At 55.1% G+C, this 27,413-nt stretch overlaps 2 protein-coding genes across 2 annotated transcripts; both read left to right on the top strand.

Moving 5' to 3' along the window:
- The first annotated feature begins 1,480 nt into the window (after positions 1-1,480).
- Positions 1,481-13,993, top strand: BAHD1 (bromo adjacent homology domain containing 1). The gene is made up of 6 exons (XM_074149670.1): positions 1,481-3,110; positions 6,291-6,652; positions 8,610-8,769; positions 9,737-9,813; positions 12,177-12,268; positions 13,553-13,993. Exons 1-6 carry the CDS (start codon positions 1,481-1,483, stop codon positions 13,740-13,742), a joined length of 2,511 nt encoding a protein of 836 aa, XP_074005771.1. The 3' UTR covers positions 13,743-13,993.
- Positions 13,994-25,765: 11,772 nt separating this feature from the next.
- Positions 25,766-26,857, top strand: CHST14 (carbohydrate sulfotransferase 14). The gene has a single exon (XM_074149807.1). The coding sequence runs from the start codon at positions 25,766-25,768 to the stop codon at positions 26,855-26,857; it is 1,092 nt and encodes a 363-aa protein (XP_074005908.1).
- The last annotated feature ends 556 nt before the right edge of the window (positions 26,858-27,413 follow it).

The following is a 27,413-nucleotide window of genomic DNA, read 5'->3' as shown; positions in this document are numbered from 1 at the left end:
AGCGCAGGGAACCTGACTGGTTCAGAAATACCATTGAATGCAAGCAGTTGTCTTTGTCTGCTGTGCCCAATGCTCAGATACTGACTTAATTAAATCTGTTCCGATATCACCCAATTAGGCTGAAATTTTTTGATGTTTATAGGTTAGTATCACCTACCCGAGTCCTTTCCTAGCGTCAGACCTACAGCTCTTTGCGAGAAGGTGTGCTCCTTCAGCCTGCAAAACCCCTCGGTTCCTCAGAGCCCCGGCAGGCGCCCGCGGCAGGTCGCTGGCTGAGCTGGAAATGCGGGAGCACAGAGCCGCAGGTAACCCTTCTGCTACAAACAGAACAGGAAAACGCAAACTGAGGTTTGGTTTGGTGGATAGCTCGGGAAGCCAACACGTGGCTCTTGCTCGTTGAATACCAGGAGGCTGTTTAGCAGTAGCTCCTACCCGTGATGTGGGGCGAAAGCCTGGAGGGAGCCGTTCTCCGGAGGCTGGCACGGCTTCTGCCTTTGCAGGAAGAGTTCCTGGTGGTAAATCAGAATTCCTGTAACGTTCTACCTGGCCGGGAAGGTCCGGCTGTGGGGAGGCCGCCCGTCGTGCCGGCAGCCCGGTGAGAGGGTTGCTGTGCTCAGCCCTCCTCCAGCCAGGCGGTTCCTCTTCCCGCTGCTGATTCTTATCTCCTTCTTTCAGTAATTTGCGTTGGTTTTGAAGAGGGACTTGACACAGCATCTAGATGAACAGTCAGGAATGACATACAGCTGAGTAATTCTTTTTCCTCCCATAAACGTATTTTTAGGGCCTCTCTGCCGAACGTGATGATTTGGTGATTTCACGTCCACAACGTTTATAAAATACAACTGTAGGGAACGACAGCAGCAGCGAGTAGCCAGGTTCTAACCTGCATGGGGATTTGCATCTATTTAATTTATTAATGCTGGCAGATCTCTGCTTAATAGACCAAGTTTACCTTTCACATGAGTAGGTGGACTTTTTTGTTTTTCTTTTGCCTAATTGTTTCAGAAAACGACAGTGAAGCAGCCTGCCTGTATCAACATGCAACCAGTCAAATGCCTGGGATTTATTGCTGCTGGATGCCCCAGCCCAGCTTTGGGATCAGCTTTGAGTAGATTTGATGAGAATTTGTCGCGTGTTGGAAGCAGCATGGCTGTCCCGGGGACCGTACCTGGACCGGGAGCCGGGCGAAGCAGCTTTCTGCCGTACCCTGCTTTTCCCAGCTGCTGTGGCATTTGCCGTCACCGCCTTCCTTTTAATTACTGCCGTGTTCTGTGGCTTAATATTAAACCACATCTCATTGCATCCTGTCTCTTAATTGGCTTAACTGGCCATCACCCAAAAAGGCTCTGCTGTGTATAGAAACAAGCTTCCCCAAATATTTCCTAATTGGCAGTTGGTGCTTTGTGAGGAGATGGGTCCCTCTCGGCAATATTAATAGATGGTTTTTTTCTGTTTGTTCTCAGGATTGGACATTGATCCTATGACGCATGCCCGGAAGAAACAACTTTTCCTTCTGAAACACCCAGCTGGTTCTGCTGGCCAAGCTTCATCCCCACCGGGCAGCAGGAGGATGGACAGGACCGGCGCGGAGTGCGGCGAGCAGAGGGACGGAGATGCCACCGAGGCTCCGAACTGTCCGAGTGGGGTCGTGGGGACGAACAAAAGCAAGAATTTGCACGAAGTGCGAAAGACGTACCCGCTGCGGAGACGTCTGCTCCCCTCGGTGAACAAAAAGACCTGCAAAGTGCTCCTCACCAGGCTGGAAGATGTGGCCGGGTCTCTGTCGAAACAGAGCCAGAGCTGTAAAAAAAAGGACCTTCCCAGCTGGATGGAGGGTTTGGGACCTGCTTTGTTCTCCGAACAAGTTCAGCCTGTGGGAGCGGGGAAGAGTGATTCATCCGGGGAAAAGTGCACAATAACTTATCCAGGGACAGAGCAGGACCTTGACGCTGCTCCCTCGGAGCCCAGGAAGCGCAGACTGGCCTCGCTCAACGCCGAGGCCGTGAACAATCTGCTCTTTGAACGGGACGATGGCTTGTTATCCGGCAGGCGTTTTCGGAGGGACTCGGTTAAAGCCGGGGGGGACTGTACCGTTAAGAGCTTGCATTGCAAAACAACAGGTGACAACTGGCCCGTGCTGGAAAAAACGGCTGTGAAAACAGGTAAAGGCAAAAACCGGCATGAGCCCAGTCCGAAATGCAATAGCTGTGACCATTCACTGGACGAGGTCTTTGATGATGGGACAAAGAGGGAGGACGGTGCCATCTCCTACCATCCCACCCCAAAGAGACTGGCCAGCCTGAACGCCGTGGCCTTTCTGAAGCTGACCCACGAGAAAGACCAACCCCTGAAGCAGAGGAGTAAATCGGACGGAGAGGGCAAGTCCGAGAACCACTGTTCAAAATCTACGCTCAAATGGGCCAAAGCCGGTAAGAAGAATTGCGTCAAATCCAAGAAGGAAATGGCTAGCTTAAAAATGGAAGGCCAGCACGGCTGGCGAGGGCTCGCCTTCGGGAAGGGAGAGCAGCGGGACTCCTCCAGGCTCTACGGGGCGACAGAACCCAGCCCTTACGAGTCGCTGTCTAGCTCCTACGCCAGCACAGAGGGGTTCTACCACAGACTGCCTTTGCTCATGGGCGGACAAGCTTCCATGAAGCCGGAGTACGGAAGACCCGGAGAGAAATCCCCGACCCCCAAACAGGAATTTCATCAGCCTTCCTTTCCCGTGCAGCAGTTCCCTCCCCTGCCCGTGCCCGGGAATCACACGGATTGTGGATGTCTCTATGAATCCTCGGATCTGACTCCCTTGAACGGGTTTTACGTGTATTATGGCCAAAGTGGATACAGTGGCTACTCTCACTGCTCCGTTTACCCCAAGGACGAGCTTTCGCAGTCCGCTACCTGCGAGGGGCTCTTGGTATCGCCCGGCTCCTTGCCGTCAGGTGCTCATTTCCAGCCACTCCACTGGTGTAACTCCCCGTACTGTTGCGGGGAAGGAACGGCCGTGAACAGCTACAGCGTCTGCGGCGTGGTGCACGTGCCGGAGGGCCGGATCGGCAGCGTGCACGCCGGCCGGAACGCCTACCCCTACAAAATGCCTTTTGCAGCAGGTAAGGTGCAAAGTTGTGAGAAAATCGCGTTTGGCGTTCCTAGAAGAGGGCTGGTTCAGCACGGTGGCTAATGAAGGTGTCTCGTGGCCAGGAGGCAAGTTCCCTCTGTCTGCAGCTCGGAAAGAATCCACATTTCACCTCCTCTTGCCCCGTTTTTAGCCCTGAGGGGTTTTTCCCACTGGAAGGTCTTATTGGTGTGGAAAGCATAGAATCGGTGAAAGGATTTGGGCAGCGAGGAGGTGACTCATGACTTGTCATGCCGGAGCGAACCGCTCAGCTTTGATCTGTGTAAAATGAGTGGGTTTTAGTTCCTACATGCCCTGTGAGGTTTCTGGCCGTCCTGCTGTGCCGCTCCGAGCGCAGGGTCTGAAGCCGAGATCCTCCTCCCTTCCCAAAAGCTGGCTCTGGGACCGCAGCATCCCTGCGGAGCCTGGCAGTGGGAAGAGGCGGGCACTGCCTCAGTCGTTAGGCTCTTAATGACTGCAACCCCACACAGCTAGTGTTTAAGATTTTACGGATGAGACCTGGCAGGGCTGTGTAACCATTCCCTTCCAGTCTGCTCTTTGGTCACGAGCTTGAATTTCCCTGCGGTGCTCGAAGTGCTGGGCATGCTGTCCTTATGAGTAGCGGCCCCGTCCTTGCTCTTAACACCTGAAAATGAAGCGTTGACCTGAGAGCAGGTGATGGTGTAGGAGGTGATGGAGTTATTTCCCTGGCGCTTCTGTCCCGTCTCTTTTTCAGACTCTGTCCTCCGGTGTGCTTTATCTCAGAGCTTTGCCTCTGCTAGTGAAAAATATCTTTTGAAATATTTAAAGGTGGATTGTTGCGTGGGGGTTATCAGACACCAGCACGTTGTATAAAAGCGGTGGAGCTGGACGGGGCTGCCGTCTGCTCGTGGTTATCCCCGTGCCCGAGGCAGGAGGAGGCCCGAGTTACCCGCTTAGAACACGTTTCCAGGTAGGAAGGTGAAGTTTTGGTTCAGCGCTCGGTTTGGGCGAGGCTTTGTTGTCTCTTTGTTGAAGCTGCTGAAAGTGGGGAGCGTTTGGTTGAAGCAGAATTTCTGTTTTCCCTAAATACCCCCGCTGTCGCGGTGCCGCTTCCCACGGCGGCCGCGAGACGGAGTTGGCTGGTGGCTTCGCTGCTCTGCCGGGCACAGACACCCGGCTCGGCAGCGTGTTCCCGTCTGACAGCTCTCCCTGGGCTGCCCCGGGGTCGTGCCGCTCCACTTTGTTCCTGAAATTTCGCCTGCCGTGCCTCTAACGTCGCATCGCACAACCAGCAGGACGCAGGTGGTGCAAACGGTGTATTTGCTGGAGTTCAGCCCTCCCTGCGCTCGCCGTGACTCCTCACGGTGCTGGCAGGGACAGGAGTCATTCCAGGGACATGTATTTACTGTCGCTGCGTCACCCCGCTGCTATTTCTCCGTGTAGGTTTGTAAATGGCAAGCTAATTTCTTTCCCTGGCACATTTTTGGGATGCGGAGCGCTGTGGGTTACAGCTGACTGTAAGTATAAATGCATCACTGATTCCGATTTCCTTCCTGTGAGCAACTGAGATTTAAAAGCCTACAACATCAGAATAATTTAGACTGCGTTTTGCGGATTGAAGTGTATGAGGAGGTCTCCTGGAATATTAACAGGGACTTACGCTTAGGAGTTGGTTTTTATATCTGAATGAAAGGAGCGCTTTGGCTGCAAGCGACAGGCTCCCGCGCTGGTGCCAGGGGCTCCAGGGGGTCCTGTCGCCTTCCTGCTGGTGTATCGGTCTTGTTCGGCGCGTCTGAGACGTTCACGTGGAAACACCGGTGCCTGTTTGGTACAAATGGGGGGACGAGGCTGTAACCTGGGCAGCCTGCTCTGCCGGACGCGGGGGATCCCCCGGCTGGTTTGCAGGGTGGTGGGGATGGGACGGGACCCACCAGCCACGGACGGGTCCTGAGGTGGCCGGCGTGGCCAGCTCTGCGCTACTCGCCTGGAGTTTAGTACATACTTCTCTGAAGCTTCGTCCTGCTTTAGTTCAAGCTTGAAAACTGCTTTTGTAAGCAAAATACTCGAGAGGTGATTCATTCCCGTGCCTGCCGGGGCCGGGCAGGAGACCTGGACGCGCGTCCCCACGTCGTGGCTGGGGACTTGCTGCGGCGTTTGCTGCTCGGGGCCGGCAGAGCCCAGGGCCACCCTCACGCTTGTGGTGGCTTCTTTGCAACCCTCTTCGGGAGCATCAAGTGGGAAAGAGGAGGCGGTGATTCCCCGTTACTGCCAGGGGATCTCAGCAGTTACTCGGCTGGAGCTTGGTGACTTCAGGTGTTTGTTCATGGTTAGGTTTTTCAGGGGCTCTGCAGCAGCACGGTCCCATGGATCTGCTCGGACACACTCTGCTCCGGAGGCATCTCCTGGAGCTGGCCTGAAGCCACCGTTTTGGTCACCCCAAAACCCCACGCTTTCGGACTGAGGGAACAGGGGGGCTTTGTTTGTTGATCTGGGAGCTTCCTCCCTGCTGCCGGCGGGTAATTCAAATCCCACTTGCTCCTGTTGGACACGTTGGCCCAGGCTGAGGGCTCCTTTTGTGACTCCTGGAGCCGTGCGAGGTGTCCCGGGATGCTTTTTGAGCATCAGCCAACATAGGAACCTGCGGCACTCAATGCCTCTGCTCTGGGGACACGGTTCTGCTGAAGGCAGCAGCGTGCATCCTCTTACATAGTTCTGTTCCGCGTTGTTGCCTATTTCTGGAGTTCATTCAGAGAATCGTCTCAATTTTCCCTGATTAGTAGAATTTGGCTTTTTTGAAAGAAGCTGGCTGCGTCTGCGAGCGTGGTTTAATCCTTCCCATCGTTTTGATAAGCCTTTTATTTCTTTTATACATATTGACAGCCTGGAACTGTTTTGGAGACCGGCCAGCCTTATGCGTGTTGCTGGCTGGCGTTACTCCGGGGGGGTTCAGCCGGGTTTGTTGTGGTGCAGCGTCACCGGCAGCGACACATTGCAGCATCGCAGGCTGAGAAACGTCTTTGCTTTCAGAATCCAGTGACAGTGCAAAATGAAATTACAACACGGAGAGTCTTTCCTACTGTAATGCAATAACGGGAGTTTTGGGAGAAAACAGTGGTAGTTTGGGACGGTCTTGATTGTGTGGTCTTCTTATATTTCCAGTGGGTCTCACATCTCTTTTCTTCCCTTCTCCTAGAAGGCTGCAAGTCTCTGGACCAGCTGAACCTCACAATCCCTGTGGCAGGGCACCCTGCCTCGCCTGCCCACCCGCTCTCAGGATGCCCTGTACCCAGCGTGCCACCGGCTGCAGAACCCGTTCCTCATCTGCAAACCCCCAACTCTGACCCTCAGACCATGGCCCGGGAATGTCCACAGAGCTCCAAGCCTCCCAGCGGCTCCAAATCCGGGCTCCGAAATACTCCGGGCTGTCTCCACGCCTCCGACAGCAAAGCGGCGGGGGGTCACTCCCACCCAAAGCAGCAGCGCATCAGCCGACGGAGAGCCACCAACGGCTGGATCCCTGTGGGCACAGCCTGCGAGAAGGCCGTCTACGTTGTGGTAGGTGTCTGTGGAGTGCTGGGGTGTGTGTGTGTGCACAGCTGTTCCCAGTCGTGCAAGATCATGAAGGCCTGAGGGCGTTTTGGGTCTTGCTTCAAGGTGGAGACGGTCACTAGGTGCCATCTAGAACCTCTTGGACAAGCAAATGGTGCCTTTTGGCTGGGCTTCGAGGCCACGCTGCTGTTGGCTTTGTTTGTCTCGTGCACCTTGGTTTTACCTGGCACAGCGCGACGGGCTGTTTGGAAAGGAAGGAAAACCTGCTGCTCCTTTGCTGGCATCAGCTGAAATGCCACCATGATGAATACTTCTGGCTTTGGCATTTGCAAGGGTGGCATCTGTGTACGTGTGAGTCCATCCTGCAGAGAGACCGTCCTCCGGCTTCCTCCTCCGGGGTTAGGGCAAACCTGCTGGAGAAAGCCAGGGAGGTTTTAGCCTTGTTGTAAGGAGCGGTTGTCTAAAGGTCGCTCTAGTAGGTGGTTCTTCTCACCGGTGGTGTCTGCAGCCCAGAGGGATCTCCCAGAGAGCACGGAGGGCTGAGACAGTGTCCTGGCTCCCAGATGGAATCTTCCTAGCACCCGATATCCCCCTTGTTGTGACTGGCCATGCCACCAGAGAAGTTACTCCTTCCAGGATTTCTTGTCTGTGCTCTCCCATTTGTTGTGTTCATGGGCAGAGACTGGCTCCTGCAGGATGGGAGACTTCCTGCCGGAAAATGCACTTAACTCCAGAAAAGCCCACTTAATTGAGAGAGAAGGAAATACTCTTCGTGTTATTAAAACAGAAGAGCATGGATCGGAATCCGGGCCCACGTGCTGTCTGGGAAGGCGGGAGGAGGCGTTGAGCTGGGGCCAGTGAATGTCAGTGCCCAGGGGAGCTGTGATCCGAGCGGAGCCATCCATGCTCCGCGGGGTGCGGTGGCGTGACCCCCACTGCTGCCAGCATCCCCCGGGATGGGGTTTGCAGCCTCACCCCTCGGGGCTGTGTCCGGGGAGCAGGGGCTGTGTGAGGGCAGAGCCCCCGAAAGGCAGGGACAGGGCTGTCGCGTCCCTCGCTCGGACTGATGCTTGGAGGGGAGCAGCACGCCCTTCATCTCCGTAAGTCCCGGCACCTAACGCTTCCGACTGCGCCTGGGCGGTCGGGCAGGAGGTTAAACCTGTCCTGCTCAGGCATTCTGAAGCGAGTTTTCAGAGAAAAACTAAAATAAAATATAAACCCCCAGTTTTCAGTCCAAAAAGTCATCATTTTGTAACATTAGAGGGTACAAAGGAAACACTAGCCATCTCGTGAAGCTTTATGCCACCGCCTCCCTGCCCTCCCTGCCCCGTTCATGTGAAATATTTCGTGGTTTATCTGTTTTCTTACAATGCGTGTATCAGAGAAATGCACAGCGTTCAAAATATGCCTTGTTTTCCCTGCCTTTGACTACGAGGAAATGTACACCTGTGGGTAGGCAGGTAAAACGGTGATTTTTCTGTATTTCTGAGAAATGTATTTTTTAATTTGAAATAAGGTATTAATTTCAGAAATGGGTGCATTTATGAGACTTGCTGTCCCGCTGGGGAGCGGCTCCTCCCTGCCTGCGCTACGTAGGAGAAATAGTTGTGTTTTGGTTAATTTTAAAAGGGTGGCCACCTATGACCTGTGGATAACTTGGATGCTATTCCTCAGTGAACGTTCTTTACCTGCGAATGCCCACCTCATATAAAAAGTAATTTGTTCGACCTGATCTTTGTAATAAACCGAGCTGGTGGGACTGGAGATGCCACGAGAGGGTTTATGCTGTGTGACTTCCCTGGGAGATGTGTTGGAGCGGAAGCCCTTGGCTCCGGGTAGGCTTGGGCAAGTTTTTAATTCGCAGCGGGACCAAGGGAGTCTCGGGCTGGAGTGGCAAACGGTAAATTAACCCTTTGCCTCTACACTCAGGTTGCTTTATTCTGTGTGTGTTCTGATGGTATAGAACGAACCGGAGCCGGCTGTTCGCAAGAGCTACCAGGCTGTGGAGAGAGACGGGGAGATCATCCGGGTACGAGACACCGTCCTCCTCAAGTCAGGCCCCCGGAAGAAATCTATGCCGTACGTGGCCAAGATCTCGGCGCTGTGGGAAGACCCCAAAACAGGTACCGTGCCAAGAGCATGTGTTTCCTCTGTGTCTGAGAGATGAGGGGGAGCTGGGAGAGGGAAGTGATGGGTCTCGGGAGAGCTGGGAGCTTGTTAGGGGACTCCGCTGCTGCCAGAGCGGGTGATGAAGAAGAAGAGATTAGCTCCATGGCTTCCATTCAGATGGTTCCAGGAACTGAAACGCTCTTAATCACTAGCCTGGGACTGGTAATCAGAATCTGTCTGGTCGTGAAAGCACATAATATCTGCCAAGTGCCCGTCTTAGCAACGATCTCCTTTATTATTTCATTGCAGCAGACATCTCGGGAGCTGCTGTGTACCCAGATGCTCTCCCCGACATCTGGGCCGGGAGCCGGTGTGGAGCTCGGGCTGGTCCCCAGCAGCTCGGGGGGACGCGAGGGGAGGTGGTGACTGGAGTGGTGGGGGTTTGCTCTTAAGGTCCCGTGTCTGACTGGCAATACCTCAGCCAAGGAAGCTGTGCCCAGTGTTGTAAAGCACAGGTCTTGCTTAACAGTAGAATAAATAAAAAAATTACATGTAAAAGCAGTGATTGACGTGTGGTGAGACCCGTCATCCTGCAACAGCCCTTCTGGCACTGACCTGGGAGTTAGTGCTTCCAGTGCCGAGCTTTGCATGAGCATCTTTTCCAGCTGCAGTCCGAATGGATACTTTTTTCAGATGGAAACGTTTGATTTTTGTAATTTTTGGTGCCAAGTTGACCTCTTTGTGACGCTGTAGCACAAGCAGAAGGGGGTGAAGGTGTAATGGAAGAGCAACGTGACCGACTTCATATGGCTTCTTGCCGTAACAAAAGGACACCTAGTTCAGCATGAAATATTTATGGCAGCACAGCTGCCTCCACGGGAGCGCTGTGGGAATGAAAGGGAGGAGGAGGAAGCTGGGTATTAGTGGGAAAACATTATGGGAAGACTGAGGCTTGACGTATTTTAATAAATCTCCTTGCAGGGGAGCTGATGATGAGCCTCCTGTGGTATTACAGACCAGAGCACACTCAGGGCGGCCGTAACCCCAGTATGCACCAGGTGAGCCATCCCAGCGCGGGGTGAGGGCATCCCAGTGTGTCCCCATTCCTGCGGGAAGAGGGGTTCGCCCCGGTATCTCCCCACATTCCCGGCTGCCCTCAAACGCAGGGGGCTGAGCCCGTGTTCTGGGTGCACCGGAGCTGCCTCTTGGCTGTGATGCAGCTGTTGCCAGATGTGTTGGGTGCTGGTGTCCTATAGAGGGTGCTTTTCCCCAATTTAATGCCATGTGTAGAAACTCTGGGCCGTAACAGAAGCCGCTGCGTTCTTTATGTGGCCGCCTCTGTTGAGTTTCAACGTTTCTCCCTTTAATCTGATAAAACTCTGCACGTTCGGTGGGCGGTTGTTTTGAGTGCTGCCTTAGGAGTGAGGAAAAAGGAGTTTGTACTGAATCAAGATCAGACACTTTTCCCAAAAGGCCATTTGAATTCACCCAGAAACGCGGAGCCGGACACTACAGCTCCTGCTGCCGTTCTGCGGGACGTTGGAGCGCCTCTATCATGTGCTGCCTTTTTATCACAAATCCCTTAATCTGCTGCTTAAACTCCAGAAGCTTGTTTGTTTTGTGCAGAAACGTGGGTGCGTCACCTTCCCCCGTGTAGATCTATGACGGGAATGAACGACTGACTCGCGGAGGTTGTGCCTGTATCACGGAGTTCGCTTTTTCCAAGGGAAAACGTGTGAATCATTGTGACTTCACGCCTTGCTCTGCTTTGCATGGGCTTGTGTTGGGTGACAGAAGAAGCTGGTTTTAAACTGGGAATGGAGAATTTTACTGCTGTTTTCAACCCACCAAAATACTTGGTGCATTCTCCCTTTTTTTTTTCCCCCTTTTTTTTAAATGAAAGGGGAGGGAGGGGGTGAGAGCAGGACTGGGCAACAGCCGGGGTATTGTGCCGGCCTGACTTGCAGGCACAGATGAGTTTCTGAACCAAAATGTGGTACCTTAGAGTTTTCCAGTCCATAAATGAAGCGCGGTTGTGTCCGGTTGCATTTTAGTGCGGAGAGAAAGCACCAGTAGTCCGGCCGGGAGGAATGAAGCCAGTTTTTTGCACACCTGCTTAATTACACAAGACTTCAAACGAGAGGGTGCCGTTTGGGCTGAGCAGCTGGGTCGGGCCTGCCAGAGATGACTCAGAGAGTCCTAAGAACCAAAACCCCGATGTGCAGAAGCAAGGCGGGGCATTCTCCCTTTCTCCATTAAGGATGTTCCCAAACGGTGACCCTTTTGCGAGTCCTTCCTTCCTTGGGGCTGGGAGCAGAAACAAAGCCTGCGGGTAACGCTCCCAGACCAGTGCAGAGCATCCTCGTGCCCAGAGATCCCCTTCGCTGATCGGACCACACCTGCCGTTCTTTCAGATGGCTCCGTCTGGGTTGCCCCATGTCTAACCAATCCCGCCGGCTGCAGAGCCGCATTTCCTAAATTACCCTGGGAAAAAAAGGTTATTGCTACTTCCCTCCCTAAACCAGCCTTTTTAATTGAATGGGGATGAGGAAGGGGTTGGAAAAGAAGGGATTCCTTTAGCTTTGATACAGAGATGGATTAGAAAGAGTGGTCGTGTGTCACAGGGTAGTAGTAAGGACAGCAAAGTGCTGTTCAACCTCCACTTAAACTCTTAGCTGTGCGAGTGAATTGAAGGGTTTCCGGCAGGGGAGAGGGAGAATGAATGGAGAACATCCCCAGTGTCTCGGGGGAATGTGTGTGTGGGGAGTCCTCCGACCTCCTGCCTGCAGGAGCGTTGCTCACCGGGGTTCCTGATGCGGTTCCTTCCATGCGGAGTCTGGGCACGGAGTCAGATCTTGGAGAAGCTGGAGCAAAGACACCTCTTACAGGATTTTTTTTCTCCCTTTCTGAGCCCCTGAGGTACCTCCCCCAATGAACTCAGCCTTCCTCCCTCTTTCGTGTCCCGCTGTCCTCCCCAGGCATTGCAACAGCGCTTTCAAAACGCTGCTTTTATTGTTCCCGGTGCAGCACTGCGAAGGCTCCTCTCCTGGGACATTCTCAGCGGTGGCCACAAGCTCTCTGTGGTCCCCAGGAGGAAGGAGGAGGCCGAGGGCTGTACCTGGCCGTGGCCTCGCTGCTTTTGTGACGTTGGCAATATGTGTGGGACTTGAACACTTGGGCTCACAAGGTGCGCTGGGCAGCGTTAAACGATGGGAGAACTCTTAATGCTGGATAAAATTCTGCTGCACGCTATAAATAGGTCCCAAAACACCTGGAAAGTGTCTGGATTCTGTGAAACGTTGGCTCTGCCACGAGCACGCTTTGATAGACTCCCCTTGAGGGTGACGGGGGAAGGTGTGGAGCTGGCCCTGCCTCCCTGGGGCTCCTGGCCAGCGGGGTGACCTCCCTCCTTCTCCTGCAGAATGAGATCTTCGCGTCCCGGCATCAGGACGAAAACAGCGTTGCCTGCATAGAGGAGAAGTGCTACGTGCTGACCTTTGCAGAGTACTGCAGGTAGGTGGTGCTCTTAACTTGCTGCCGTTCCGAGACCTTCATCTCTCTCCAGCTCCTGTCACTCTTCCCCTTTCCCACCATCACCCAGCAGGACTGTCCCAGCCCTACAGACTCGGGTGGAGCAGGAGCTGGATGAGCGATGCTCTCTCTGTGTACAAGTTCGGTACTGCACTCTGTGGGGGATGCTTCCACTCTAGAGTCATTCTGTGTCTGATTTCTGCAATAGATAAGCTTTAAGGGCTCACAAATGTTTGTACTTGTATGACATTGGTGGAGAACAGTGCGGAAAACCCCATAACTTGGAGCTAAAAGCTACGCAAGGCAGGAAATCGTGCTGTATGTCTATCCCTGTGCCATAGCCAGCCAAAAAGCCTGGTTTTGCCAGCACTTCTCCCAGCCCCTGGTGTGTGTGCTCGCGGATCCGGGTGTTTTGGCAGCAGCAGCAGCACCCGGAGCAGTGAGTGAGGCTTTTACTGATAAGCTCTTGCTGGTGGAACAGAAACTTAGTAAGGAAGAACTTCCCAGCATCCGTATTCAAGGCTGCCATCCTTTGATGGATGGAAGTGCGGGGCAGAGTGGGAGCAGGGGTTGAATGGACGCCCAAATCCATGATGCAGATGCTTTACAGCTCTTCAGTTCTGCTGCCTGCATCGTGTCGGCGGCGCAGCCTTATCAGGGAGGGGATGGTTAACCCTAATGCTCTCTTAGTCCTCCTGCTCCTCGTCTAGGGCTCTGCTGCTCGAATTTCTAAAAACAAACCCTGTTTTACAAACTCTGTATTTTGTACTCTAAATTTTGCTCTTTCTTTTGAAAACTCTCAAAAAAACCCAGACAAACAAAAAAAAAATCCACAAAAAAACCCTAAGCTTTAGATCTACACAGCTCATTTCCTTTCTAACAGCCCAGTCCTCTGGAATAGTTGTTGGCAGGCATTTTTTCATGCTGTTGTGGGTAAGGTCACCTTTGAGAAATAATCCCTGAAGGCATCCTGAGTTCTTCCTTTGCCTGAACAGCGGTGCCAAAGTAGTAAAAGCGTGGTGGGTTAATTGCAGTCATCTTCTGTACTGCGCGGCATCCACCGCTGTAGGAATATAAACTCTTGTGCTGCGTCCCACGGTTTGGGGGGGATCAAAAGCAACAGCTACTTCACGTCCTCCTCTTGAGCAAAGCTCCATTCTCCTCCACACTCCTGTCCTTCCTCTTCCACCCCTCATCCTCAGGCAGCCACGACCCGTGGAGGATGAAACGAGTCCGTGCTAACTCTTCTAATTAATTTCCTTGCAGATTTTGTGCCTTGGCAAAGCGTCGCGTCGAAGGGATCCCAGGCAGGAAAACCATCATGGTTCCTCCCTCGGAAGAATACTCCACCCCTCTGCACCGCAAGGTGCCTGAGGACACTGACCCCGAGCTGGTTTTCCTCTGTCGTCACGTCTACGACTTCAGACACGGGCGCATCTTGAAGAACCCGCAGTAGCAGGGCGGTGCGGTGCGGTGGGAGCGCGGTGGGGAGCCCAGGGGTGGGCTGCTGCTCCGGGACGTGGGTGCCGCTCTCCACCACTCGCCCTGTGCCGCTCGCGGGCGAGGGCGCCCGGCGCTCTCTCCTCAGACTGAAAAACGTGCGCAGGAGCAGATCCCCGCGGAGGAAGGCAGCGGTTGAAAGCACAGCACTTCGTTAAAAGCATAAATGAAAATATATACGTATAAAATAAATATATGTATATAGATATAGGTACTTGCATATGTAAATCTATATCTATATATGTATCTAGAGATGCATATATTGGGAGGGGTTCACAGGGGATAAAAGCCAGTAAACTGAATCCAGAGCCATGGCTGGTGGGGATGGTGGAAAGGCGCAGGAGGGCCGCGTCGGTGCGTTGTATGAGCCGAGCTGTGACAGTTCCGTGATGTCTCGTGCCCTGAGGTGACGTGTGAGGACAGAGCGGTTCCGTGGCAGAGCGCAGGAGGGTCTCTTTTGTCCCCAGGATGAACTGAGTGTTCCCGGTGGGTGAGAGCTGCTTCAAAACACAGCCCTTGCTTTGGGAGCCGCCGGGATGCAGAGTGGCCTTGTGTCGTGTTTGAGTAGGCTTTGCTCCATCAGGGGAAGAGGTGACCCCTCTTCTCCCTCATCTTCCTCTTCCCCTCTCCTCGCTCTTCTCTGACTCACCGCCTGGACCGGGGCTTGGCAGCCCGGCTTGGAATCCCGCTCCATCGCAGGACAGAGGGGGAGCCGGCAGGAGCGTAGGCTTTATCCATCCCGGTGCGGTGTCCGGAGAGCCCTGTGTCTGTCACAGACACCCTGTCCCTGCCCCGAAGGGTCTCTGCCCCACGGAGCTCAGGAGCTGGGAGCTCACAAAGTGGTGAGAACCGTGTTTTCTCTTCCCTTCCGGCTGTTGCTCTGCCTCCAACGGCCCGTGCCCATAGAAGTGGGTTCGATCGCTCTTCCCAGTTTGTTCTCCTGTAACGTCCTTCACGGTTCCCAGTTTAACCCCGTACGTCTTCAGTGTGAAGAAGCTAGAGGCCGGAGGGTGAGATGGCAAACCCTTTTCTTGAGCGTTTTAGGGTATTTTTTTTAAAATTTTAACCCCACACGTGACTGTCCTGACCTGGGCGTGCTGTTGAAGCCATCAGCGGTGCCGTCTCGGCGCTGCCTTGCAGCCCCCTCCCTCCAGGCTCCCCCCGGCGTCCGAGGGGGCTGGCCAAGGGGGCTTTGTGGTTCCTGGAAGGAACCGAGCGTCGCTCCAGGTTCACAGGGACAGATGCGCCCCGAGTCCCGCTGACATTGCCTCTTGCCTTACGTGTCTAGATCCCAGATAGACCTTAGCTTATCTTCATGCAGACTGTTGGAGTTCATTCTAAAGCAAACCAAAGGACGGTGTGTAACAGCCCCTCGAGTCGCTCGCGCCGAGCCGGGAGTCCTTTCTAGATTGCACTAACATAACGAAGGAGAACCCGCACCCTCTCGGCCCACCTTCCTGCTGGCTGCAGTCGCTCCTTGAAACTAGGGATCTGCATTTCCCCCCTTCTTTTTGGGGCTTCTGAACTCGTGCTAAATGGTGGAAGTGTTCATACTGCTTTAATGTTGTCCTGCGGGTGGAAGTGGCACCACCCGAACTCCCCGTGGTGGGAAGGGAGGGCTCGTCGGCTCGCTCCAGCGGCTGCACCCCTGCCCGGCCTGGAGAGAAACCCCCCCAGCATCAGGCCCATCAAGGCAGGAGCTCTCCAGAGATTTGCTCTACATACCAAAGAGGGGAACGTGTTGAGAAGACGACTCGAGAGGAGGTGAGAAGATCCGGTAGCCACCATGGTGGGTGAGCGGGGCTCGTGTCTCCCTGCCCTTGGTGGGCGATTCCCGCTCAGTGTTGCCGAGGATGCTGGAGGAGCCCTCTCTGTTCTTGCCTGTGTAGCCCAGGGGGAAAAACCCCCCACTCCAGGAGGTCTGGTCCAAGCAAGAATTCTGTGGGTGAAGCATCTACTCTCATTTATACCTCAAGATACTGTTAGTGTCAAAGTAATTGCTCAGATTTCTCCTTAACGATTCGCTTGGGCACTGGTGGTCTCTTGGAAGGATGCGGTCGGGCTGGGGGTGCAGCAGCGCCGTGTCGGGAGGGGAGTCGGGAGCGCTGCTGGGGCTCTCGGGGGGACGTGCCACAGGGGGGTGTTGGAGAAAGTGGTCTCTGATGCTACCGGGAGAGGATATTAAGTGGGTCCCCTCCGTAGCTGGGAGGGAGGATGCTGGGGACACAGAGCTGCCCCTGCCCGTCGCAGACGGGATGGTGGAGGGGGCTGGGGAGCTGCACCCCGGGGCCGCGGCACAGGTGGTGGCCCAGAAGGTGACGGGAAGCCCCAAATGCACACACTCGACTCCGTAGGGACTCCTTTGGCAGCCACCTTCCTCTAGCAAAGTGCCACCAGATGCAGGATGCTCCAAGAGCCACCCGCCCGGCAAAGCCCGAGCGTCGCTGCACAGTCAGGGAAGGGCTTGGAACCCGCCTCGGAAACCACAGCAACTCCCCGGAACTCCTCCTTCTGAGCCCTCTCTCCCCGCTCCCACCTTTCTCCTGGCTCCTCTCCAGGCAGAAGAGAAATGGTCCTTGCCCTGGGGCTGGAAGGGGCTCTGGGCCCCCTCTGGAGAGAACAAATCCTGACTCTTCTCGTGTTAGAATCTGCTTCAGGCCAAGAACATTGTTGGAGATTCCCGTGGTTGCGTATGCTGTTGTGCAAACAGCATGTAAATTAATTGAAATGTCTTATCCATAATGAAAATATTTCATGCTTTTTTAATCTATTAGATATGGAAATATTTTTTGAAACTGAAAATGCAGTCAGTAGAATTTAAATTGAAACGTAATACATGTAAAATATATTTTAGTTGATAATTTTGTAAAATGCACTTTTTTTGTGTCTCTTCCCTGGTTTCCCAGATCTGTATTTCAGTGTTTACAGATGGAATGAGAACATTCCCTATACCCTCCTTCTGTGAGAAAGATATATTAGAAGTAATTCTTAAAAAATAAATTTGAAAAATTGTATTGATTTAGAAAACACACGGGTGCTGCGCTCTTCTTGCTCTTCTTCTCCTCCTTCCCTGAACTTCCCACTCGCGTCCGGTGGCTGCGGGAGCTGGAAGCGATGGCAGGTGCCCATGTGGGAGCAGAGGTGGGTGCTCGGGGCCGGGGGCAGGCGGAGGTGAGCTGCTCTGGGGTTTTCTGCTGGGAATGGAGCGAGTGGAAGGAGATTTGGTTGGGGTTTGACTTCTTTCTTTCCCAGTCTGCTCTCGACAGCTGCTGTCACGGGGATATTGAAGTCAGGGGGGTGGTGGTGGAGCTGCTCTCTGCAAGGCTCGGGGTGTCAGCCCCTGCTCTAGGAACCCTGCGAGGACGTGGAAAAGCGTCTCTGGCTCTGGAAGGAGCAAAGGAGTGTCCGGGCTCCGTGTCACCAAGCCCTGCGCCCCCACCGAGGATGGGTCCCACAGCCCTGGGTCTGCACGGCCATCCCCAGATGGCAGGAGGAGACACGGGGGAGCAGGAGCGGAGAGGAGTGAAATAACCTGCTTGAAACCCTCAGCGAGGAGCGGGATCTGGATGGAAATGTCCATGTTTAAAGGCGGGTGTGAGCTGTCTGCAGGCTCGGAGCTCGGGGCGCTCACAGCAGGTCTCAGGTGCACGGCCAGAGCTGCTGCACGAGGAGAGTCCCGTGCACGAGGACTGCGAGGGCTCTTGCACGCTCTGTGAGAACGGCTTACGCGGTCCCCGGGTGGTGGCCCGGGTGCTTCCCACGCAGCCCCTGGTCATCGTCCCCTGGAGCTGCCTCACAGGCTCTGCCTTCTTGGTGAGAAAAAAGGCTTTTTGCAGGTTTCCCTTGTGGCGGTGGGTGGATGTGGGGACTCTCCGCACTCTCCTCTGAAGGATAAACCAACTCCTGTAAAGCTCCCGCGTATCTGGGACCCGTCCGGTCCGGCCTCTCTCCCTCGGCTGAATTAACTCCGTGTTTCGGCCGCCTTATCTGCTCTCTGCAGCACTAACTGAAGGCGGAACCAGCTCTACCTGCCTCCCCGCTTCCAGGAAAGGCTCCTCTGGGCTTTTCGTGATTTCCGCTCCCTGCCGAGATGGTGTTTGCCTTCCTGGGGCTGCGGTCCCTCTTCTGGTGTTGCCGGGGATGGGCCAGGAAGGGTCCCGCTTGGGCAGGTCCCGCTTGGGCTGCTCCTCCGGGCACGGGGGAATTCACCCCAGAACCGCAGTGGCCTCGGTGAGGGCTCGGTGCCCTTCCTGGGACCAGGCTGTGCCGAGCATCCGCACCTGGGTGGGGAGGCGACGTGGCTGCCCCTTGGCATTGGCTATTTCTAGAAATAATGCTGTGTGTTGATTAGAACCAGACCCTTGCACGCCTGGGGAGGGAGAGGATGACTCCTGGGAACAAAATGAGCAGGAAGAAAAAGTAAGGTCTGTTACTGACACTGAATTAGCTCCTAATTATAGAGGGAGGTGAGTGGCGAGCGCTGGGTGAATGCAGACGGGCTGGCCACCGTAACCGCATCCCCAACGCCCCTCGCGTCCCGGCTGCAGCGTCCTTCACCGAGTCCTGCAGCATCTTCTGCTCCTGGGTCACCTGGAATGGGAGATGGTGAGAGTGTCCCGTCAGGGGAGCAGGGAGCTGGGACCACCGCTCCCAACCTGCCTCGGTCACTGCCCCTCATACCTGCCGCCACCGGAGCCTGCCTTTATCGAGTTCCTGGTTGGAATTCTTCATGGGATTAGGGCTTTGCTGGAGGATCCCTGCCTTCTTTCTGTGTCCATCACGTTTAACAGGGAGCCGTGTTGCAGCTCCTGGCGGGGAACTGCGGGCAGGCTGGGCACGAACCTGGAGAAGGGGATAAAAACCAGAGAATTCAGGCTGAAAAAGGAAACCATCTTGATAATGAAGTGTATTAAACTGCGAATTATCTTCCCAGAGGGAGTAAGGAGCTCGTCCAGTCACACTCGGATTTGCAAGCCGGCGTGGGGTCAGCAGGGATGATATTCCTGACCCCGTGGCCTTGGATTTCTGCTGAAGAACCGATTTGAAATTTTCCAGTTGTGTTTAATGCGACTCGTCTGCCCAGAGGGATCAGCAGCGCCGGTGCCGGGAATGGAGCGGGAATCTGCGCCTCTGGGCAGCTCCGGCGCTTTGCCGGGCGGGAACAGTCTCTCGAAGGGGTCAATTAGAAAGAAAACTGAGGAAAAAGCATTTCTGTCCCGGCTCGTCCCGCCTGGTGAGCCGTCCTCAGAAGGATAATCTGTGGCGCACTGAAAAGTTGGGATTAATGTCAAACAAAATTGGATTTACTGTTGAAATCTGCTGCCCGAGGGAGCTGCGCTGGGTTGTATCCGTCTCTCCTGCACCTGACGTTCTCCAAACTCCTGCTCTTGTGCCGCATCTGACGCTGCCGGGGACCTTGCAGCCGCCTTGGCCGAGTCTCACTGCTACGGGGTCGTCCTCGGAGGTGACACCGTGTGTCAGCGGAGGTGGCCTCACCCGACTGTGAAGCACCCAGGTGTACTGTCACCCGAATCCCGCACCACCGTGCCCAGCGGACGTTCTGTGGTGGCTCCACGTCTAGTTCTGATGACCCCAGGGTGATTTAAGGTAACTGGTCTTGGACTAGATGGTCTCCAGAGGTCCCTTCCAACCCCATGTGATTCTGTAGAGCCCGCCTGCTGCGTCACACCTCCCCTTGATTCCACATGCGAAGTCTGCGGGTGGCAGAGCATCACCAACCTCGTGGGAACGGTGGGGAAGGTGACACGGTGACACCTGGGGGGCTGGGAAGGAGCCGTTCGGGGCTGCCAGCCCCTCCAGAGGCTTTGGGTGAGGTTTGGGCCCTGGGACGAGCTCAGTGGGTGGGAGACGTTGAAAAGCCTGAGCTTTGGGAACTGAACCCTTTGAGCAGCAGTGGATGGTTCCTCTGCGTTATTGTGGGGGTTCCCCGCAGCCACGGGGGTGCTGGTGCGGCTCCTCGCTCCGTGGCTCGTCGCTTCGCGTTGGCGTAGCCCCTTTTGGCAGGGAAGATGCCAGCTGGGCTCCTGGCACGTGCCGCGTTCCCGGGGCTCCCACTGCGCTCCCCGTGTCTCCCAGCCCAGCAAACCCCAAGCGCCGTCAGGACTCGCTCCCTGTCTTCCCACCCGGAGCAAAAGCCACCAGCTCCTGGTTACGTTTAACTGCTGCTTTGATGCCGCTAATTATAATTGACTGTAATTGTGCCAGAATCCATCCCAGCCAAGAGACGGGAGCAATTTGGGCTGTCACATTAATGCGCCGGGGCACTCACTCACTCTCCCGGCTGCGTCCCTCCGAAGCGGCTGCTGATAAATGAGCTGTGCCCGAGCAGCCGCTGTGTCTGCGAGAGGTTTGTCACATCGACGGCGGCAGGACCAGCGCTGGTGCCACCCAGGGAGAAGGGATGCACATCCCTGTGTTACCCTGGTGTCCCTGGGACCCGAAATGTTCACCTCGGCTGCTGCTTCGGCCGGTTCCTGCATCCCTCTGCCTGCGCTGCGGGGACCGGAGGCTGAAACGGGTCCTTGCTGCGGCCTCGGGGCCCGGGAGCAGCAGGAAGCCACAGGTCACCCTGCACGGCTCCCTCTCCCCTGAAGCACCACGATGTGTGAGCCCGGAGTCTGTCCCCTGCCATGGAAGCCACCGGCACAAAGGGAATTCCCATCCGGCCCCAAGGAAGGAGCCGCGGTGGGGACCAGCCGGAACCACACTGTTCTGGGCTCCTGCAAACCCCAGAAATTCACCCAAACCAGCTCTTTATCCGTGAATTTTTCCTGTGACGCTACGAGGGTGTTCCACCACAGGGTTCAAGGTATGTTCTTCCAAACACCACCCCGAAACACGGGTTGAGAGCTCTGCAGGGCCCCCTCCGTGACCCCCCCACGCAAAGCTTCGGCAGTGGCAAGTCCAAGGGCCGCCATGAGGGGATGGAGAAACTGGGGACAATTGTTGGGAAAAAGAAAAGCAGCGAGTCCCAGATCAGGGGGAGGGAGGGAGGGAGGGAAATACGGCTGGTGTTGCCTGTCTCGCCGGGAGATGCGGACACCCACCATCCATATCCATCCATACATTCCACAGGGGCCGGGATCCCCAGGAAAAGGAACCCTGGTGCCGTGCGGTCCCGGTGCCACCCTCGTTACCATTAATAACGGGCCGTTAATAAGGGGCAGTGCCGTACCGGTGCAATTTGGGATGGGCGGATGCTCGGGCTCATGTGAAGCGAGACCCTGGGGCGGCAGCGTCTGTGTGACTCGTTGCTATAGAAATGGGGTGGCTTCTCCGTCAGAGCCTCCAGTGAGAGCGGTTAATCCGTTTTTAAGAGGAAAAGGATATTTAATAAAGGAAACAATTTAAACTGGATTTACAAGATACGCTGAATGGAAGCCACCGTTTATTCCGTGGCTTCATATTTAATTTTAATATCTCTATAAACCTCTCCAGAGCGTTCTGCAAAAACAAGCTGGAGCTGGAGCGGCCTCGACCGCCCAATAATTCTTAAAAGCAAATCAATTTAACAAGGCTGACAAAAGCCTGCATCTCCATGAATATTTTTCCTCTCTCTGCAGCCGGAGCCTTGGGATACGTGTATTAGAAAATGGACAAACAAACTGTTCTAATGGAGAGGTGTTTTCGAAAGGATATCGAGCAAAGCTGGGCCAGGAGCGCCCGGGCTCAGCGGCCGCCGGTGCCTGTGTCCCCCCAGACTTCTCTGGGAGTTGCGCAAGATTTCGGAGGATGTTTAGGATGAGAAAGGGAATGAGACGATGCTCTGCACGCAGCGACTGGCTGCTGCCGTCCTTCCCCGGGGTCTCCGCAAATCCCCGAGCGGCCCTATCCCCAGCAAAGGGCTGTTTTCTGGGTCCCAGCTGCCTCTCCTGTGAAATGAATGTAAAAATGATTTAATAATTAAAATTAATTAATGTCACGTGCTCAAGCACAGGTTTGTGACAGCCCAGAGCAAAGCCCACAAGACCCTGGTCCCTCTGCAAACGTCTGTTAAACTCCGGGCAGTCTGGCAGAAGGAGTTTTCTTCGTTGCTCGGAGTTTTCTCTGGTTCATAATGCAATAATTTCATCAATAATCCAGCTTTTTTTCCCCAGCCGTGCTCGCCGCTATTCCCACGCTGCTGATGGAGCAGGGATGCGGTGCTGGTTCCCCGCCGGGATGAGGGAGAATCCCACAGGAAAGGCAGGATGGGGATGGTGGCACCTGCAGCCTGCGATAAAGGAGGTGGTGACGGGAACCCTACGGGATTCCCTCTGGGAAGCGGTTTGTGGCTCTTCCCAGAGCGTTTCTGCTTCAGGCGCTGGGAACGTCGGGGTTTTGAAAGCATCTGGGAAAAGCCAGTAAGAAAACATTCCTCCTTCCTCCCCAGGAGTTAAATTCTCCCTGTTCCCCCGAGCCGCGGCTCAGGGCGCAGGAGCAGATTCTCTGGGATTTCCCCTCGAACACACTGATTTTTATTTCTTTTTTTGAACCCTGATTGAAAGCCGAGCGCGGTGCCCTCTGACTCCAGGGCTGCTCAGCAGGAGCAGCGTTTGTGCTTTCAGATCTCCCTTCCCTTTACTTCACACCTTTTGTTTCCTTTTTTTCCTCAAAGGCACACACATGAACCCCCCCAGCAGGGGAACCAGCCGCCCTCTGCTCTCCACAGGGCCCAGGACATTAATTTCTCAGGGAGGGGGCTCTAAATTGCTCAGAACAAGGGTGATTTTGCAATTAACTGTTTTTCCTGTCCCAGGCTGGGGGGGGAGGAGTGTCCCCATCACCAATCCCAGCCCCCCCCCCGCCATCGCAGCCCAAGCGCAGGGAACGGGGAGGGCTGAATTCACACCACGTTGTGTAATTGCCCGTAAAAAGGGAATTCTCTGGCACGTTAGTGCCCTTTATTTTACCACATTGGCCGTTCTCGTGGTTGGGTTTTGTTCTCGCCTCCCCCCGACACAGAAGCTGGGACCCCCCCCGGGGATGGGTTACCCGAAGGGTCCCCTTCTCGGGGACACCCCGAGTCCCTTTAACGCCCAGAGGAGCCGGGGAGGCGGTGGGGCTGGCCCAGAGCCCACCCCATCCCTGGGGACCTCGTCCCACTGCCGGAATTCACAAGTAAATACAAGATTTACCTATTTTATTTCGTTCCTCCTGATGCTTATTTTGAAGGAACTCTGCTGGGACAGATGTCAGGCTGGGATTCTTGCTCCAGTCGCTTCCGTTAGTTGATCTAATTAACAATGGCACGTGTTTTATAATAACTCATTTTTCACGAGGGATGGAATTTGCTTAACCTTTTCCGTTCCCTTTACCTAGATCCTGAGCTTCCTCCCTAATTCCCTTCTCTTCGGTGCTCGCTTTCAAAAGCACCTTTATGCTGATACGTTTAAGGCTTGAAAACATTGGGAGCACCTTTCCAAACATGCTGAGTTTAGAGAAATGGTTAAGATTAATCATATGTGTTTATTCATTTAAAAACAAACTGTACAAACCCCAACCTCTGCTGGCAGCATCTCGTTTTGGACCCTCTGCTCCGCTCTGGGGAGACCCCCCAGTGCTGCCTCCAGCTCTGGGGCCACCAACAGCAGAAGGACACAGACCTGTTGAAGCGGGGCCAGAGGAGGCCACGGAGATGCTGGGAGGGCTGGAGCCCCTCTGCTGTGAGGACAGGCTGAGAGAGTTGGGGGGGTTCAGCCTGGAGAAGAGAAGGCTCCGGGGAGACCTTAGAGCCCCTTCCAGTCCCTCAAGGGGCTCCAGGAAAGCTGGGGAGGGACTCTGGATGAGGGAGGGGAGCCATAGGAGGAGGGGGAAGGGTTTGACACTGGAAGAGGGGAGATGGAGATGAGATGTGGGGAAGAAATTCTTTGCTGTGAGGGTGGTGAGAGCCTGGCCCAGGTTGCCCAGAGAAGCTGTGGCTGCCCCATCCCTGGAGGGGTTCAAGGCCAGGTTGGAGGGGGCTTGGAGCAACCTGGTCTGGTGGGAGGTGTCCCTGCCCAGGGCAGGGGGTGGCACTGGGGGCGCTTTAAGGTCCCTTCCAACCCAAACCAGTCTGTGACTTTCCACGTTATTTGGGTGTGCGAGGGGCTAACGAGACCGGTGGTGACCCCCAGCACGGACCCGCAAGACTCACAGCTTCAAACCTAGGAGAAAAATAAACCCACCGACATCATGGGCAGCCTTGTTTCTAGCAGTCTGGAATATGTTTCCAGAACTGCTGTTACCATCTATAACTACTCTAGACCTATAGGTATTTGGGGTGAACAGAAACAAAAGATGACAAGCGGTGCCAGACTAATGTGCCTTCTAAGAAACAAAATCTTCCTTTGGCTGCTTTGGCACTGTATTACTGGAGTTTACTGTAATCGCAGTATTTTTCTGGAAGAGGAGGGCTTTCCGAGGAGTCCTGGTTCTCCTCTTGGTGCCAGGGGTTCCATACGTTGGTGCAGCTTCAGTTTTCGCTGGTGTCGAGGTCGGGATGGGATCCTTGGAAGTTCCCTCTGAAATCAGAGCAGGTTCACAGCTGTGCTGCTGGTGGCAGGGCAGGACTCACCATCTCTTCCTAGAGCTAGTGCTTATTTACATCAAAATAAACCTGTAAAATGTAAAATAATCTAGCTTCGGGCTCTCGCGCTGCGCTACAAATGCTTTGTCTGCCTTGGCTGACAAAACGCTCTTGGCTCTTGATCAAAGAAAACTTAAGTGTTTTTTCTCTTGATGTTAAGAAAGCTTTTGACAGAGAGAGTCCCTGCACGACGAGTTCAGACGCACAAGCCCCGTGGTTCGCTCTGGAAAAAAGCATCGACGAGAAACCACAGAAGAATGGCAGCATGAAATGATTTTTGCTCCGGAAAGCAAGTAGAAACGGCATCCTTATGGCTGGCCAATGCTACGGGCTGTTCGGGCTGGCTCCAGTGGCCACCGCTGGCTACAGCTTCTGGCTGCTTTGGCTGGTGGAAGCCTCACGCTGCTTGCCTTGAGAGAACGTCAGCCGGAGTCATCGGGAGAAGGCGTCTTGGGGGAAATAGCCATGAATTTTTTGAAATCTCCTCCTTTTGGCTGTTGGGAGGTGGCACGGCCATCCTCGTCCTTGGCGCTGCTCCGGGCTCGGCTCTCAGGTAACTCCCATCTCCTCCTTTTGGTTGCCAAAACTGCACATCCATAACACAGAATCATAGAATTGTCCAGGTGGGAAGGAACCTTTCAGATCATCTGAGTCCAACCAGCAACCTAACTCTGATAAAACCCCATCACTAAACCACGTCTGTAAGCTCTATGTCAACCCATCTTCTGAATCCCTCCAGGGATGGTGCCTCAACCACTGCCCTGGGCAGCCCATCCCAGTGCTTAATAACCCTTTCCGTGTGAAAAATAACCCTTTCAGTGTAAAAAAAAAAACATAGGGCACAACTACCAATTACAGCTCGTTTGGCCTAGTATAGCGAAAACCACTGCAACCATTGCATTAAAGCCCGCAGGTCGCCACAGAAGGGCTAAATAGGACCTGGGGAGCAACTGTGCTGCGAGCAGCACCCTGTAACTCAGAGGAAGCCGGAGGGTTTTATTTTAAATTACGTGAACAATGTGTTTTGGGGAGCGCGGGGCGCTCCTGTGGCGATGCCGGTGCCCGGCTGACGGGGCCGAGGCCCAGCCGCCCCCGGAGACCGGAGCCCTGACTGGAAACGCAGCGGCCCGAGGCCGCCCATCCCCTCACGGAGCCGCCCGAGACGGGCCGGGCCCCGGGGCTCGGCGCGGGGGGACGCTCCCTCTTCCTCCCCTTCCCCCGGCGGGGCGGGCCCGTCGCGAAATGGCCGCCGCCTCCCCCTGCCCGCGGCCCGCCCTCCGCGGCCGTCACTGCCGGCCGCCGCCCCGCCCCGCTCCCCTCACGGCGCCGGCGGCCGGGAGCCGCCCGCCGAGTCCCCCGCTCGGTCCCCGGCATGAGGCGAGGCGGCTGAGGCCGCCCCCCCCTCCGAGGCCATGCTGCCCCGGCCGCCCTTCCCCGGGGAGGTGAGGCGGGCGGCCGCCGCGGGCCGCAGCCGGTCCCGGCCGCGGGGGGCCGTGGGCGGCACCGTGCTGCTGCCCTCCATGCTGATGTTCGGGGTGATCCTGGCCTCCAGCGGGCTGCTCCTCATGATCGAGAAGGGCATCCTGGCCGAGGTGAAGCCGCCGCCGCTGCAGCCGGCGGGAGGGGAGCGCTCCCGGCGAGGCCAGGGGGTTGGCCAGGAGGCCCCCGGGGAGCTGGAGGCCGAGGTGCTGCGGGACATCCGCAACCGCACCATCCGCGCCGTCTGCGGGCAGCCCGCCATGCCCCGCAGCGTCTGGGAGCTGCCAACCGGGCAGCGCCGCACCGTCCTCCGGCACCTCCTGGTCAACGACAAGTACCGCTTCTTGTACTGCTACGTGCCCAAGGTGGCCTGCTCCAACTGGAAACGCATCCTGAAGGTGCTGGACGGGGCACTGGAGAGCGTGGACGTCAAGCTGAAGATGGACCACAAGAGCGACCTGGTGTTCCTGGGGGACATGAAGCCGGACGAGATCAGCTACCGCCTGAAGAACTACTACAAGTTCATCTTCGTGCGCAACCCCATGGAGCGGCTGCTGTCGGCCTACCGTAATAAATTCGGGGAGATCAAGGAGTACCAGCAGAAGTACGGGGTGGAGATCATCAGGCGGTATCGGAAGAACGGGGGGAACTCGGCGGGCGACGACGTGACCTTCTCTGAGTTCCTGCGGTACCTGCTGGATGAGGAGGTGGAGCGGATGAACGAGCACTGGATGCCCATCTACAACCTGTGCCAGCCCTGTGCCGTCCGGTACGACTTCATCGGCTCCTACGAGCGGCTCAACGCCGATGCCAACCACGTCCTCGAGCGCGTCCGGTCGCCCTCCTTCGTCCGCTTCCCCGAGCGGCAGCCCTGGTACAAGCCCGTGACGGCAGAGACCCTCCACTACTACCTGTGCAACACCCAGCGCCGCCTGATCAAAGAGCTCTTGCCCAAATACATCCTGGATTTCTCCCTCTTCGCCTACCCCCTCCCCAACGTCACCAGCGAGTTCTGCAGGCAGTGAGCGGCTCCTGCCGGGATCTGGGCTGGATTCCGCCCGCCCCCTGGGAGAGCCATTGCCCCCCAGGGCCTGTGAAACACCCTCTTCTATGCATTGTTCCCTAATTTTATACTTCTCAAACACTGTTTATATAAAATAGTATATATTGCCTTTGCTACTAGGATACTTTTTGTATTGTTCTGATTTTACCGTGTACATACGCCGCTGACTTGAGCACAGTAGCTTTTATATATCTATTTTGCTTCAAATTCTTTTTTACGGCACGACACAGAAAACATCTGTAAGAAAACTGAGAAATGGATATATTTTAAGCATTTTTTCCCTCCTTTTTTTATGTTTTGTACCAAACGGTATGCAGTTGAATTGCAGTCACAATATAGCGGTTGATGCGCTGAAAATTAGCGCAGTTAAAACCAGTCCTAGATTAGGCAGGAGGTAGTTTTTTGGGTATGCGTAGAAGAAGAGGCTTTTATAAACTAGGAACTATTTAATCCTTTATTTTCTCAGCTGTAGATGGTGGTTAAATGAGGCTGGTCTTTTTTTTTTTTTCTGCAACAGT

This window comes from Numenius arquata, chromosome 6 (genome assembly GCF_964106895.1).
Source record: "Numenius arquata chromosome 6, bNumArq3.hap1.1, whole genome shotgun sequence".
In the NCBI taxonomy this organism is placed as follows: Eukaryota; Metazoa; Chordata; class Aves; order Charadriiformes; family Scolopacidae; genus Numenius; species Numenius arquata.
Note: the sequence above shows the minus strand (reverse complement) of the source record. Positions and strands in the feature narration are given on the sequence as shown.

Bases quoted from the DNA above. Each gene is read 5' to 3' on its own strand.
- BAHD1 (XM_074149670.1), top strand. From the start codon at position 1,481: ATGACGCATGCCCGGAAGAAACAACTTTTCCTTCTGAAACACCCAGCT. The intron at 6,653-8,609 runs GTAGGTGTCTGT...CTGATGGTATAG, and splicing joins AGAAGGCCGTCTACGTTGTG to AACGAACCGGAGCCGGCTGT. The intron at 8,770-9,736 runs GTACCGTGCCAA...ATCTCCTTGCAG, and splicing joins GTGGGAAGACCCCAAAACAG to GGGAGCTGATGATGAGCCTC.
- CHST14 (XM_074149807.1), top strand. From the start codon at position 25,766: ATGCTGCCCCGGCCGCCCTTCCCCGGGGAGGTGAGGCGGGCGGCCGCC.